Source organism: Bos indicus, chromosome 18 (genome assembly GCF_029378745.1).
Source record: "Bos indicus isolate NIAB-ARS_2022 breed Sahiwal x Tharparkar chromosome 18, NIAB-ARS_B.indTharparkar_mat_pri_1.0, whole genome shotgun sequence".
NCBI lineage: Eukaryota > Metazoa > Chordata > Mammalia > Artiodactyla > Bovidae > Bos > Bos indicus.
The window spans coordinates 40,596,008-40,610,810 of NC_091777.1; the positions used below are offsets into that span (position 1 = coordinate 40,596,008).

Genomic DNA, 14,803 nt, shown 5'->3' on the forward strand with positions numbered 1-14,803 from the left:
TTTTTGTTTTAACTGAAGTATAGTTGATTTACATTGTTGTGTTAGCTTCAGGTGTACAGCACAGTGATAGCCCATGAAGGATTTTTATCTGCCTCGTCCATCACTGTATCCAGTCCCTAACAGCCCAAATGCATAATAGATCTTCCATAAACACACTGGATGAACCGGATGTAAATTGATTGTGCCCTCAGGGACAGTCAGAAGTAGACACAGGATCCGCCTTGGCCATATCTAACCAATCAGGCTTTAACTGTGACAGAGACCCCTCCCTGACATGCACTGCTCAGAAAACTGTGCTCTTCCCTGGTGTCCCCAGGCCAGTAGTTGAGAATGTTTGCTGATGGTTGAGAAGTAAGTTTTCTGAACTGTGGAGGGTCTACAAATGCTGGTATATCTTGTCCGCAGGTAGTCAAAGAAAAGCTGGTATGCCACACCATCATTGGGACACAAAAGGGGAAGAGCCTGGTGATGACCGTGAGCATCATCTGTGAGTTTGTGGCGCCATTCATCCAGCTCTCCACCAAGCAGCTCGTTTACCGACTGGAGAAGGTCAGTGAGGCCGTGTAGCAGAGGGCCGGGCACTCTCCAGCCAGGAGTCCACATGTTCTCACTTTCATTTAGGAAGCTAAATCAATGGGAATCCTGTTAGACCCACACCCCACAAGTGTTTTTTCAACTTCAGAGGCCAGTACACATTCAACTAAAAATTCCTAATCTAAGCCTACATTCCTTTGAAAGGTGAATTGCCATGGAAATTCTATTTCCATCATTTCTGATGTATAAGACCAAAATGAAGGGATATTCCATGGACTGAAAATGCATTTCAGTCCATCATTTACTCTACATAGGTAAAATTGACATCATAGTACAGAAATGGATGGAGAAGAATTTTTGATAATTACAGTAACCAGTTAGAATAGCTACCCATTTTTGATTGGCATGTCCTGGGCGTTGAGCCATGTTCATTACACACATTTCCCAGTTGTCCCTCACAACAATCTATGTGGGAAGCTCTGATATCTTTCCTGTGATATACAGGAGGAAACTGAGAGACAAATTAAGCTATTTTGTAGATCACCTAATACTGCTTGAAAATCATTGACTTAAACTATTTGATTCACATTCTTTAATTCATGTGCTTATACCTGTATAAGACTTTATGTGCCATTAAGGGTGAGCAGTAAGTGGGGGAGGCCCAGGACAAGGAAGAGATGGTATGATTGCTGCTCAGGGCAGGGGGCAGACATGGTTGCAAGGAGAGGGAGATATCACAGCAGGACTCAGCCTACTCCTAGGCAGGTTTCCAGCAGAAAATTATTTACTATTCAAAACAGGTATGTGTGGAGGGCTATGTTGGTGCTGAAAATCTGACATAGTCAAAGCTGAGACACACTGGTTGAGGTTACAGACTGTAAACAAACTATGAAAATTTAATTATTTAAATGGCAGTCCTAAACAGTACTATGAAGAAAAGATACAAGGTGCAGTGAGAGCATGTGTCAGGAGACATGACCTTATTTGTGCATGAGGTAATAGATGACTTCCTTGAGCAAACACATCAAGTTGGGACTTGAAAAACAGCAGTCTGGTGATGAGAGATGGAGAGAGAATTGTAAGGAACAGCACATGCAAAGCGCCTGAGTCAGGAAAGAGCTTGGTCAACATAAAAAAGCTGGAAGTCCACCTTAGACAGAGATTATGCCAAGAATGACAATGAAGTCCATCTGGAGAAGTGGGCAGGGGCCAGATGTGTGTGGCATGACTGGGACGTGTGTTGTGAACTTTGGGATTTGCTCCGGGTGACCATTGGAGGGCTTTGGGGAAGGGAGCGACATGGTCAGATGTATTCATTGAAACAGGCCACTGAGTGGAATATGTATCCAGACCTACTGTGTGCCAAGCCCTGTGCTGGGTCATAGAGATGCAACAGTGAGTAGTGTTGAACCTCACAGTCAACAGGGAAGACCAAGCCTTAAGGAAGATCCCACAGGTATGATCTGTGCTGTCATACGAAAGGTCTGGGTGTGGCAGTGTCTACCTAGGTCGTGAGGGAACCAACTGGGATTCCTTTTATTAAGAGAGGCTTGAAGGAGAGTGTTCAGAATCATTTGTTCTAGTAGCGTGTTCTGTAAGATTGTTCATATTAAATAAATACCTGTTGAACACCCACTATGCATAAAGTGCTCTGCCAGGAGATGAGTAAGAGAGCTTATTGGCTATATGCTCTATGAGATGTGTTAACACGATTCAATTCAAGTCAACAAATAATGTGTCAGCACTTAGAGACAAGCGAAAACTCTAACATTTCACACACTGGTGGAGAATGAAGAAGAAGTAGGATTGCGGTTTCAGTTACAGGATGCTAAACTGACTTTGTATCAAGAGATACCTGAAATAACAGGCAAGTTTGGCCTTGGAGTACAAAATGAAGCAGGGAAAAGGCTAACAGAGTTTTGCCAAGAGAATGCCCTGTTCATAGCAAACACCCTCTTTGAACAACACAAGAGATGATTCTACATGTGGACATCACCAGATGGTCAATACCAAAATCAGATTGATTATATTCTTTGCAGCTGGAGATGGAAAAGCTCTATACAGTCAGCAAAAACAAGACTGGGAGCTGACTGTGGCTCAGACCATGAACTCCTTATTGCCAAATTCAGACTTAAATTGAAGAAAGTAGGGGAAACTACTAGACCATTCAGATATGACCTAAATCAAATTCCTAATGATTATATGGTGGAAGTGACAAATAGATTAAAGGGATTAGATCTGACAGACAGAGTGCCTGAAGAACTGTGTGTGGAGGTTCATGACATTGTAGAGGAAACTGTGATTAAAACTATCCCCAAGAAAAACAAATGCAAAAAGGCAAAATGGTTGTCTGAGGAGGCCTTACAAATAGCTGAGAAAAGAAGCAAAAGGCAAAGGAGAAAAGGAAATATACACCCATTTGAATGCAAAGTTCCAAAGAATAGCAATGAGAGATAAGAAAGCCTCCCTAAGTGATCAATGCAAAGAAATAGAGGAAAATGAAAGATTAGAAAAGACTAGAGATCTCTTCAAGAAAATTAGAGATAACGAGCAAGGGAACATTTCATGCAAAGATGGGCACAATAAAGGACAGAAATGCTACAGACCTAACAGAAGCAGAAGATATTAAGAAGAGGTGGAAAGAATACACAGAACCATACAAAAAAGATCTTTATGACCCAGATAACCACAATGGTATGATCACTCACCTAGAGCCAGACATCCTGGAGTGCAAAGTCAAGTGGGCCTTAGGAAGCATCACTGTGAACAAAGCTAGTGGAGGTGGTAAAATTCCAGCTGAGCTATTTCAAATTCTAAAAGATGATGCTGTGAAAGTGCTGCACTCAAAATGCCAGCAAATTTGGAAAACTCAGCAGTGGCCACAGGACTGGAAAAGGTCGGTTTTCATTCCAATCCCAAAGAAAGGTAATGCCAAGGAATGTTCAAACTACTGCACAATTGCACTTATCTTACATGCTAGCAAAGTAATGCTCAAAATTCTCCAAGCTAGGCTTCAACAGTATGTGAACCTAGAACTGCCAGATGTTCAGGCTGGATTTAGAAAAGGCAGAGGAACCAGAGATTAAATTGCCAACATCTGTTGGATCATAGAAAAAGTAAGAGAGTTCCAGAAAAACATCTACTTCTGCTTTATTGACTACGCCAAAGCCTTTGACTGTGTGGATCACAAGAAATTGTGGAAAATTCTTCAAGAGGTGGGAATACCAGAACACTTTCCTTGCCTCCTGAGAAATCTATTTGCAGGTCAAGAAGCAACAGTTAGAACTTGACATGGTACAACAGACTGGTTTCAAATCGGGAAAGGAGTACATCAAGGCTATGTATTGTCACCCTGCTTATTTAACTTTTATGCAGAGTAGATCATGCGAAATGCCAGGCTGGATGAAGCACAAGCTGGAATCAAGATTGCCGGGAGAAATATCAATAACCTCAGATATGCAGATGACATCACCCTTATGACAGAAAGCAAAGAGGAACTAAAGAGCTTCTTGTTGAAAGTGAAAGAGGAGAGTGAAAAAATTGACTTAAAACTCAACATTCAGAAAACTAAGATCATGGCATCTGGTCCCATCACTTCATGGCAGATAGATGGGGAAGCAATGAAAACAGTGAACGACTTTATTTTCTTGGGCTTCAAAATCACTGTAGATGGTGACTGCAGCCATGAACTTAAAAGACGCTTGCTCTTTGGAAGGACAGCTATGACCAACCTAGAAAGTGTATTAAAAAGCAGGAACATTACTTTGCTGACAAAGGTCCATCTGGTCAAAGCTATGGTTTTTCCAGTGGTCATGTATGAATGTTAGAGTTGGACCATAAAGAAAGCTGAGTGCTGAAGAATTGATGCTTTTGAACTGTGGTGTTGGAGAAGACTCTGGAGAGTCCCTTGGACTAAAGGGTGGTCAAACCAGTCAATCCTAAAAGAAATCAGTCCTGAATATTAATTGGAAGGACTGATGCTGAAGTTTCAATACTTTGGCCACCTGATGTGAAGAGCTGTCTCATTGGAAAAGACCCTGATGCTGGGAAAGATTGAAGGCAGGAGGAGAGGTTGATGACAGAGGGTGAGATGGTTTGATGGCATCACAGACTCAATGGACTTGAGTTTGGGCAAGGAACAGGAGATAGTGATGGACAGGAAAGCCTGGCGTGCTACAGTCCTTGGGGTCGCAAAGAGTCGGTCCATGGGGTCGCAAAGAGTCGGTCCATGGGGTCGCAAAGAGTCGAACACGACTGAGAGACTGAGCTGAACTAAAACTGACTTTACAGTCTCCCTGAGACACAAAGGAAATACTACAAGAATTGCTGCTGCAGCTATCAAGTTTTCATTGCTGTTTTAAATTCTTCCTTTTTTAAAGTAATCAGGAAGGATATTTACTGGTGACAGCTGCACCAAATTTGGTGGCATCATATTTTCTCTAAATGTAGCCATTCAGAGAAAATTCAGTGAAGATTTATTGAATAGTTACTCTATACAATGTGCAAGACATTGCAGTGTATGCAGCTTAGTTTCTTATTAGATTATTTTTTCCAAAGCTCATAAACATGTGTGGATAGTGTCCCTTTTCTTTTCTTTATTTTCTTAAGCCATATTCCTGTTTAAATGTCTTTTGTTTGGGTTTATCACTGGAATAAAACAGCAAATATTTTGAATGTGACAGTAACTTGTTGAACTAAGAAATGAATTGAGTCATAAGGCCCTGCTTGTTTTTGCCTTTCTCTACTTCCTGCCAAATGTCACAAGTTTGCAATCTGCCCCACTATGGTATTTTTCATTGTTCATTTCCTGCTCACATTGAATCCGTATCAGGGGCAATGAAGAAATGTGACTTCATTACCCAGGATGTGCAGGAGACCTGTTAGGTCTTGGTATTCAGGTTTAATTGCATAATACCCAGTTATCCATTCTTGTCTCCTTGTTTTCGGCTCAAGGCAGTATCTGATTTAGCACATTAGACTATAATGATACCAAGCCTGCCTATGAGAAGAATTTTTCTATAACCGTTTCCTCAGTTTTGATCTACTGTGTAACTGTTATACCATTCATAAGCCACAGAGATGAAACCACATCTCTGTGGGATTGAAAAGGTCATTTGAAACTAGCAGTCAGTTTGCTTCATGAAGTCCAGCAGCAAATCCTGTCTGCTGATATTTGGCGAGACAAACAAGCCAGAAGGGGTCATTTTAAAATAGAGCATGTTCTCCGTGCATCGACTCTTTCTCATCACTGTCCTCTAAATGGCCTCTTGCCAAAACAACCGAGTGTGGCTTTTTCTCTTCAAAGTTACCTGCAGTGACCCAGCAGGCTGGGAGGAAGGTTGAAGGTGCTGCTCCATCCCTCCCCAACTTGTAATATGCAGTCTGCGAGTGTACAGTGAACCCAGGACCCATGTCACCATGTTAGAGGGAGAGGAACAGTGGCAGCTTCTCTTGGGAGGTTTGAACACTGAAGGAACGTCAGGCATCCACAAAGGGCTAGTGGGGTGCAACTGAGGCAGAAGGCTCAAGCCAACTTTATGGACCGAACATTGTGTCCCTCCAAAATTCGTATGTTGATGTCCTAATTCCTTATATAGTGTTGTAAGTGGGCTTTGAGAGTACAAGATCATGGAGGTGGAGCCCTCATGAATGGAATTAGTGCCCTTATAAGAAGGGACAAGGGAAATGATCTGTCTCTCAGCCATGTGAGGACACAGTGAGAAGACGGCTGTCCACACACCGAGAAATAGGCTCACTCCAGACCCTGGATGTGCTGGCACCTTGATCTTGGCCTGGCTAGCCTCCAGAACTATTAGACATCAATGGCTGCCGATTTAAGCCACCCAGTCTGTGATACTCATTACAGCAGCCTGAACTGACTAAGGTATCATGGACACTGGTCACCCTAGCTCCCTCAGAAAGCCCAGTAGAGGAAAGACTATGCTGAGCAAAGGAGCAGAAACAGAGAAAAACATGGAATCAGGGGCATTTACCTTAAATTCAAACAAGGAGAAAAAGCAAATCAAAACATTGAGGCCTGGGAAAAATAAGCTAGAGTTGTTGGAGGAGACAGGGAGTGAGAGGGAGCTTGTCGTTGGAGGCCAGAGACTAAGGTTTCCGGTCCCCTCCTACTGATATTAAAGGACCCCCTTTCCAAGATACATAAGGAATAATGTGGATCCCAGAGTCAGAAGGAGAAAACTTCAGTCTGAACAGAAACTTCCAGTTCAAGATCCATTTCTGATGCTTTTTCCAGTTGAAAAATGAAATTTGATCTAAGAGAGTGAAAGGTGCTTCTAAATCACCTCTCCCAGTGTTATCAGGAAATTTTATAGAAAACAGTTATGAGCATTTCTGATATAGCAAGGTGAGTATATTTGCAAATTGGGTGTTTTAAGCATGAAAAAAATATTGTGTAAGGAAAAAATGTTTTATTCATTATAGTGGTGCATGGATTCTTCCTTAAAATACCACTAACTTTTTAAACTTTTGTTTTATGATGCTGTGGAAGCTTCAGTAGTAGTGGTTCTATTCAGAGGCATGACTTATCTAGGGTTTTTTTAAACCAGGTAACAAGGAAGTAAGACAATCTAATCTGTATTTTCTGGCTTAACGTAGGATCATTTCTAGTGAGATAGATAGATAGATACATACATAGACAACTCTATACCTGTATTTTCATCTATATCAATCCCTTGTTAATGTATGGTAGACCACGGAGACATGAATCTATGTAATATATAGATACATATTACCTATATTTAGATGATGGGTGGATAGATGGAGATAATATAAATCCATACATCCATAGATATAAACAGAGAGAAGGCTAAATCAGCTGTTAACAATGAATATCAGACCTTTGTTGCTAAAGGCTTACTGTGGTTTGTTTCCTCTTTTTTTTTTTGCAGAAACCTAACACTATCCTAGAACCTGAATACCAGCCCTTGGCCATAAAGAACATTTCCACGCTGCCTGTGAACTTGTTGCTCTCAACAGGTGGACCCTTCTTTATCTGCGAGACTGATAAATCCCTACTGCCCTCAACTCCTGAGGTAACTAGACAGAGGATGTCTGAACTCCCAGCGGGGAGCCATGTGTGTGATAAAGGAAGAGAACAGTATCAGTGCACTGCCAAATGTCAGTCCAGAAAAAAAGTGTAAAGAATCTTGGAAACAGAGAGGAAAAATCTAAAATAAGTCAAATTTCGGTATCAGTTGGTAGTAAAGCTATTATTAATGATGTAAGAACTTCTCACTGACTATTTTGATCCTTCCTTTCCTGCCTGTGATGATGAAGCTGATCTTTAGAAAACAGTGACTTCCCAGCAATGAGAGAAAAGATCTTAATGTCCCTCAAATTTGACCAAAATTCAAAGCCCAGGCCCTGAACCAGCCAGCACATCTCCAGATACTGAGAAATGGGAACCAGGCCACAGGAGGAGGCTGTGAGCTCCCCTGGCCCACCGTCTGGGGATGTGGTGTTCCCTGAACAGTCCCACGAGATCATCCATCCTTGGCTGGATGTGCGGACACCAGAGGGAATGACTGGGCCCCGCAGCAGGTGGTGCTGCAGAGGGAAGAGGATTGAAGGAGAGGGCAGCCCCACACTCCATCGTGTTCAGTCTCTCAGGGGGACACCTAATGGAGAAATGAGATGGAGGAGACAGGAAGGGCAGGCACGGTAGAGGGAGCCTGTGACTGAAGGATGTTTGCTGTGGAACATGAGTGGAGATGACTGAGACACAGAGACATGCTCGGGGAGACAAGTGTTTGTGGGAGATGGGGGATAAGCCAGTGGATGAGAGGGTATTGCAGACAGACTGCACCGCCGCCCTCCCCCGCCCTTCCTTCCTCACTGACTCTTTAGGGTCTCATTCAAGCATGACTGCTGGGAGGGGGAAAACAGCTGAGGTCTTTGAACAGAAAAATAAAAGGAGAAGATGATTATAAGCAAGAGGCAGATGAAAATCTCCTGCGAGGGAACCTGTGCAAAGAAAAACACAAAGTACAAACAGGGAGTTTTCTACAGCCTCAGAGAAATGACAGACGATATAACCTGTCTTTAAAAAGAGCTCAAGGACAAGATACAAAGGTTCAAAGAGGAGACCAAGAGTGGACTGAAGAGCAGAGGAAAACAAATGGATGAGAATGAAAATCCAGGCACGAGCAGTTTTCTCTGTCTTAGGTCAGACCCCATCTTGTACCTCTTGAAATCTTAATAAGATAAAAGTAGAAATGTTCAAAAGGAAAGCCACCCAGAATGATAAAATGAAAGAAGAGGGTTGGTGTAACCAATTAATGAGAGATTTAAATTCTATAAGATAGAATGAGGAGGGGAGTGGGTAGACAAAAAGGCAAAGATGTAAAGCATAGGAAATTCTCCAGTGAGGCAAGGCAGTGTGAGTCCTTCAGCCCAGGTAGCCTGGGCTGAGAAGCACCAGCTGTGAACACAAGGGACCCTGTGTGCACCAGCCAGCTGTCCTGACCAACTCCACTCAGAAGACATGGGCAGCGGGCTTTCATCCCAAGATATAAAGATAAATGCTCTTCCGCAGAGAAACTCATCAAAATGTTCCGGGAATTTAATGTGCCCTGTGTCAGTGTCGATAGGTCAGAATAATCCCTGGTATCTGAGTTGTGTGCAATGCCTGATCATCCCCTCTCTGACCAAAAAAGCCCTTCCGTAGACCCATCCTGCTACCGGAATTGAGAACTGGTGGCCTTGGGACTGTTGGAACACCAGAGTGGGTCAGGAACAACTGTTTCTTGTAATAAATCGTGTAGTACAGTTCGACCTTTTATATTACTTGCACATGTAACTTTAATAAAAGCAATACATATAATTTTGGAAATAACTTCTACAAATCAACAGGAAAAGTACCAATAACCCAGTGGAAAAACAGGCAAAAGAAATGAACAGAGTCCACAAAATGAAAACAGCTCTTAAATATATGAAAGTATGTCCCACTTCACTCATGTTAGAAAAAATGCAAGTTAAAATGACTATGAAACACATTTTTTCCTATCAGACTGGTAAAGAGCAAAAATTGGATGATGCTGTATATTAGGGGGCATGTAGAAACAGGCACTGTGTTGGGGAAGTATACAGTGGAAGACAGTAGAGCTCTCGCTATCAACATTTTAAATGCCCATACCCTCTGACCTCGTCATTCTACTCCTAGGAATTTATCCTATAGACATAGACACAATATACAAGATAATATATATACAAGGATATTCATTGCAACATTTATTATAAGAACAAAAGACTGGGAGTCAATATCTGTCCATAGAAAATTGCTTAGAAAATGATGGCAGAATTTTATGCTGGAATAAAACGCAGCTATTGAAAAACAGTGAGGCAGCTCAGTATGCACTGATGAGTGATCCCCCAGTGGAAAAAGCAATGTGCAGAACAGGAGTGCATAGTATGCTATCATATATGTAAAAAATAAAGAAATACATGTTATTTTATATTCATGTAATATCTTTATGTTCATACAGGGACAGATAAGACACTTGTGTAATCATAAGTGCCTCAGGGGAGGGAAAGAGTTCACTTGAGTTACAGGAGGCGAGATGGGCTTAACATGGTTTTCATTGTCCTGTCTGTTCAAAAATAACGAAATATTGTTTTAAGATTTAAAAAAAATAATAATAAGGCCACACTTTGTCCTGGAACAAAATGATGTAGAATATTCAACAGGTAGATATATCTTAGTGAAGTTACCAGTCTTACGATTGACCAAAGAATTCAATGGCTTTTAAAGAGAGGAGACCCACCAAGGAAAGATTTTAGACTTACCTTAGACTTCTCCACACTTTCTTATCAATTCTGTTGATCATAAAAGGATGATAGTTCAGTTCAGTCACTCAGTCATGTCCGACTCTTTGCGACCCCATGGACTGCAGCATGCCAGACCTCCCTGTCCATCGCCAACTCCTGGAGCTTACTCAAACTCATGTCTGTTGAGTTGATGATGCCATTCCACAATCTTATCTTCTGTCGTCCCCTTCTCCTCTCACCTTCAATCTTTCCCAGCATCAGGGTCTTTTCCTATGAGTCAGTTCTTTGTATCAGGTAGCCAAAGTATTGGAGTTTAAGCTTCAGCATCAGTTCTTCCAATGAACGTTCAGGAGTGATTTTTAGGATTAACTGGTTTGATCTCCTTGCAGTCCAAGGGGCTCTCAAGAGTATTCTCCAACACCACAGTTCAAAAGCATCAATTCTTCGGGGCTCAGCTTTCTTTATAGTCCAACTCTCACATCCATACTAGACTACTGGAGAAACCATAGCTTTGACTAGACGGACCTTTGTCAGCAAAGTAATGTCCCTGCTTTTTAACATGCTGTCTAGATTGGTCATAGCTTTTCTTCCAGAAGCAAGCATCTTTTAATTTCATGGCTGCAGTCACCATCTGTAATGATTTTGGAGCCCAAGAAAATAAAGTCTGACACTGTTTCCATTGTTTCCCCATCTATTTGCCATGAAGTGATGGGACCAGATGCCATGATCTTCGTTTTCTGAATGTTGAGCTTTAGCCAACTTTTTCCACCCTCCTCTTTCACTTTGATCAAGAGGCTCTTTAGTTCTTCTTCACTTTCTGCCATAAGGGTAGTGTCATCTGCATATCTGAGGTTATTGATATTTCTCCTGGCAATCTTGATTCCAGCTTGTGCTTCCTCCAGCCCAGCGTTTCTCATGATGTACTCTGCATAAAGTTAAATAAGCAGGGTGACAATACATAGCCTTGATGTACTCCTTTCCCGATTTGGAACCAGTCTGTTGTTCCATGTCAAGTTCTAACTGTTGCTTCTTGACCTGCATACAGATTTCTCAGGAGGCAGATAAAGTGGTCTGATGTTCCAATCTCTTGAAGAATTTCCCACAATTTGTTGTGATCCACACAGTCAAAGGCTTTGGCATAGTCAATAAAGCAGAAGTAGATGTTTTTCTGGAACTCTCTTACTTTTTCTATGATCCAATGGATGTTGGCAATTAGATCTCTGGTTCCTCTGCCTTTTCTAAATCAGGCTTGAACATCTGAAAGTTAATGTTTAACTTACTGTTGAAGCCTGGCTTGGAGAATTTTGAGCATTACTTTGCTAGTGTGTGAGATGAGTGCAATTGTGCAATAGTTTGAGCATTCTTTACCATTGCCTTTCTTTGGGATTGGAATGAAAACTGACCCTTTCCCATCCTGTGGCTACTGACGAGTTTTCCAAACTTGCTGGCATATTGATTGCAGCACTTTGACAGCATCATCTTTTAGGATTTGAAATCGCTCAACTGGAATTCCATCACCTCCACTAGCTTTGTTCATAGTGATGCTTTCTAAGGCCAACTTGACTTCACACTCTAGGATGTCTGGCTCTAAGTGAGTGATCACACCATCATAGTTATCTGAGTTGTAAAGATCTCTTGTATATAGTTCTTCTGTGTATTCTTGCCACCTCTTCTTAATATCTTCTGCTTCTGTTAGGTCCATAGCATTTCTGTGCTTTATTGAGCCCATCTTTGCATGAAGAGGGCTTCCCTTGTGGCTCAGCTGGTAAAGAATCTGCCTGCGATGTAGGAGACTTGGGTTCGATCCCTGGGTTGGGAAGATCCCCTGAAGAAGGGAAAGGCTGCCCACTCCAGTATACTGGCCTGGAGAATTTCATGGACTGTATAGTCCCTGGGGTCACATAGGTCTCCAGTAGCTGGCCGTGATTGTACAGTGGTTAGTACTCGGTGTTGTGGCCACAGCAACCTCGGTTTGAATCTGAGTCACAGCATTGTGACAACAATGGCACAGCAAGGGGCCTCTCTTTTCAAATTCCTTTGGGGCTTCCCTGGTGGCTCAGATGGTAAAGCGTCTGCCTGCAATGAAGGAGACCTGGGTTCGATCCCTGGGTCAGAAAGATCCCCTAGAGAAGGAAATGGCAACCCACTCCAGAACTCTTGCCTGGAAAATTCCATGGACTGAGGAGCCTGGTAGGCTACAGTCCATGGGATTGCAAAGAGTTGAACATGACTGAGCAACTTCACTTTCTTTCTCACTGCATGAAATGTTCCCTTGCTTGGTATCTCTAATTTTCTTGAAGAGATCTCTAGTCTTCCCCATTCTATTGTTTTCCTCTGTTTCTTTGCATTGATCGCTGAGGAAGGCTTTCTTATCTCTTTGCTTTTCTTTGTAACTCTGCATTCAAATGGGTATATCTTTCCTTTTCTCCTAACCTTTAACTTTTCTTCTTTCCCCAGCTATTTGTAATGCCTCCTCAGACAACCGTTTTGCCTTTTTGCATTTCTTTTTCTTGGGTATGGTCTTGATTCCTGCCTCCTGTACAATGTCACAAACCTCCGTCCATAGTTCTTCAGGCACTCTGTCTATCAGATCTAATCCCTTGAATCTATTTCTCACTTCCACTGTATAATCGTAAGGGATTTGATTTAGGTCATACCTGAATGGTCTATGGTTTTCCCTACTTTCTTAAATTTAAGTCTGAATTTGGCAATAAGGAGTTTATGATCTGAGCCATAGTCAGCTCCAAGTCTTGTTTTTGCTAACTGTATTGAGCTTCTCCATCTCTGGCTGCAAAGAATATAATCAGTCTGATTTTGGTATTGACCATCTGGTGATGTCCATGTGTAGAGTCTTCTCTTGTGTTGTTGGAAGAGGGTGTTTGCTATGACCAGTGTGTTCTCTTGGCAAAACTCTATTAGCCTTTTCCCTGCTTCATTCTGTACCCCAAGGGCAAATTTGCCTGTAACTCCAGGTATCTCTTGACTTCCTACTTTTGCATTCCAGTCCCCTGTAATGAAAAGGACATCTTTTTTGGGTGTTAGTTCTAGGTTTTGTAGGTCTTCATAGAACCATTCAACTTCAGCTTCTTCAGCACTATTGGTAGGGGCATAGACTTGGAAGACTGTGATATTAAATGATTTGCCTTGGAAACAAATGGAGATCATTCTATTGTTTTGAGATTGCATCCAAGTACTGCATTTGGGACTCTGTTGACTATGAGGGCTACTCCATTTCTTCTAAGGGGTTCTTGCCCACAGTAGTAGATACAGTGGTCTTCTGAGTTAAATTCGCCCTTTCCAGTACATTTTAGTTCACTGATTCCTAAAATGTTGATGTTCACTGATATGTAATAACTGGCATTTATATACCCTACACTATGTGCCAGGCACTGCTGTGAACATATAACCAATATATTAACTCATTTAATCCTCTTAGAAAAGAGTTAGGTACTATTACTGCTCCTGTTTTACAGATGGAGAAACTAAAGACTAGGAAAGACAAGCAACTTCGCCCAAGTTCACAGAGTAACTAACTGGCAGAGCCAGAATTTGAACCAAGCAGTCTGGCTCCAGAGTCCATGATCTTACAATTAATAGCTCTTAAATAAGAATTTTTCATAATTTTAAAAGTGAAAACATGATTTTTAAAATAAATTAGTCTAATTCCATTTTTGTAAAATTTTATTTATCCATTCATCATGTCTGGACTAATGTTTTACCAAATATGATCTCTGAGAAATAATATCTGGTGAAATTTTGGATAAGTTTGTGACTTCTTCGTGCTTTTGTATTTAAACACTAAGCATTACAATGCCTAGTGCTGCAGGTGCCATGGTCTACAAGAATGGCTTCTAAACTGTGCCAAGCCACATGTGCCAAGTGGCTGGTAAGGCTCTCAGAGGAGATTAGCCAACTGGGGAGTCATTACCCTCTCTCTGACTCTTCAATCGGGTAATTGGTTTTATCCACTGAAGCCATCTGATCATGTCAGTGAAGCACACGGTTAAATACCTGAACCTTAAAACTCAGTGGAGAGGAAAGTGCTCTGTAAACAGATTCGTTCTTGTGCTGTATTCTTCCTGACTTCCTCAGGGCACTTTCTACAAAACCAGGAGGTGGCTTTCATGCCGATTAAATGTGGGGAATAAGGGATTCCTAAAAAAGCGAACTCAGGGCCAGGCTTTCTATGGGAAGGTGTTTCTATGGCCTTGGTATCAAGGAACACATGGGGATTTGAATCAGAGAAGAGAACAAACACAATCTCCTGAACAAACTCTGTACAGCTCTGGAGTGTCATTTTAAGTTGAATAGAAAACAGCGGAAAGTGAATAACACTGTGCTGTGTTAGAATTGCAGACGTTAGAAAAGAAATTAAATTACCTAATCTATCCCTTTCTGGGTCACCGTCTACAGAACCGCACCCCCCCCCCACCAGTCCTTTAGAAAGCCTTTTAAAAATTTTCTTAAGCAAAGAACATTT

At 41.8% G+C, this 14,803-nt stretch overlaps 1 protein-coding gene across 1 annotated transcript in view; it reads left to right on the forward strand.

The window, feature by feature from the left end:
* Positions 1-14,803, forward strand: part of HYDIN (HYDIN axonemal central pair apparatus protein) — a 345,392-nt gene that overhangs the window by 193,064 nt on the left and 137,525 nt on the right. Inside the window, 2 exon segments of the mRNA XM_070770879.1 lie at positions 406-549; positions 7,446-7,589. Coding sequence (XP_070626980.1) covers positions 406-549; positions 7,446-7,589 — 288 coding nt within the window.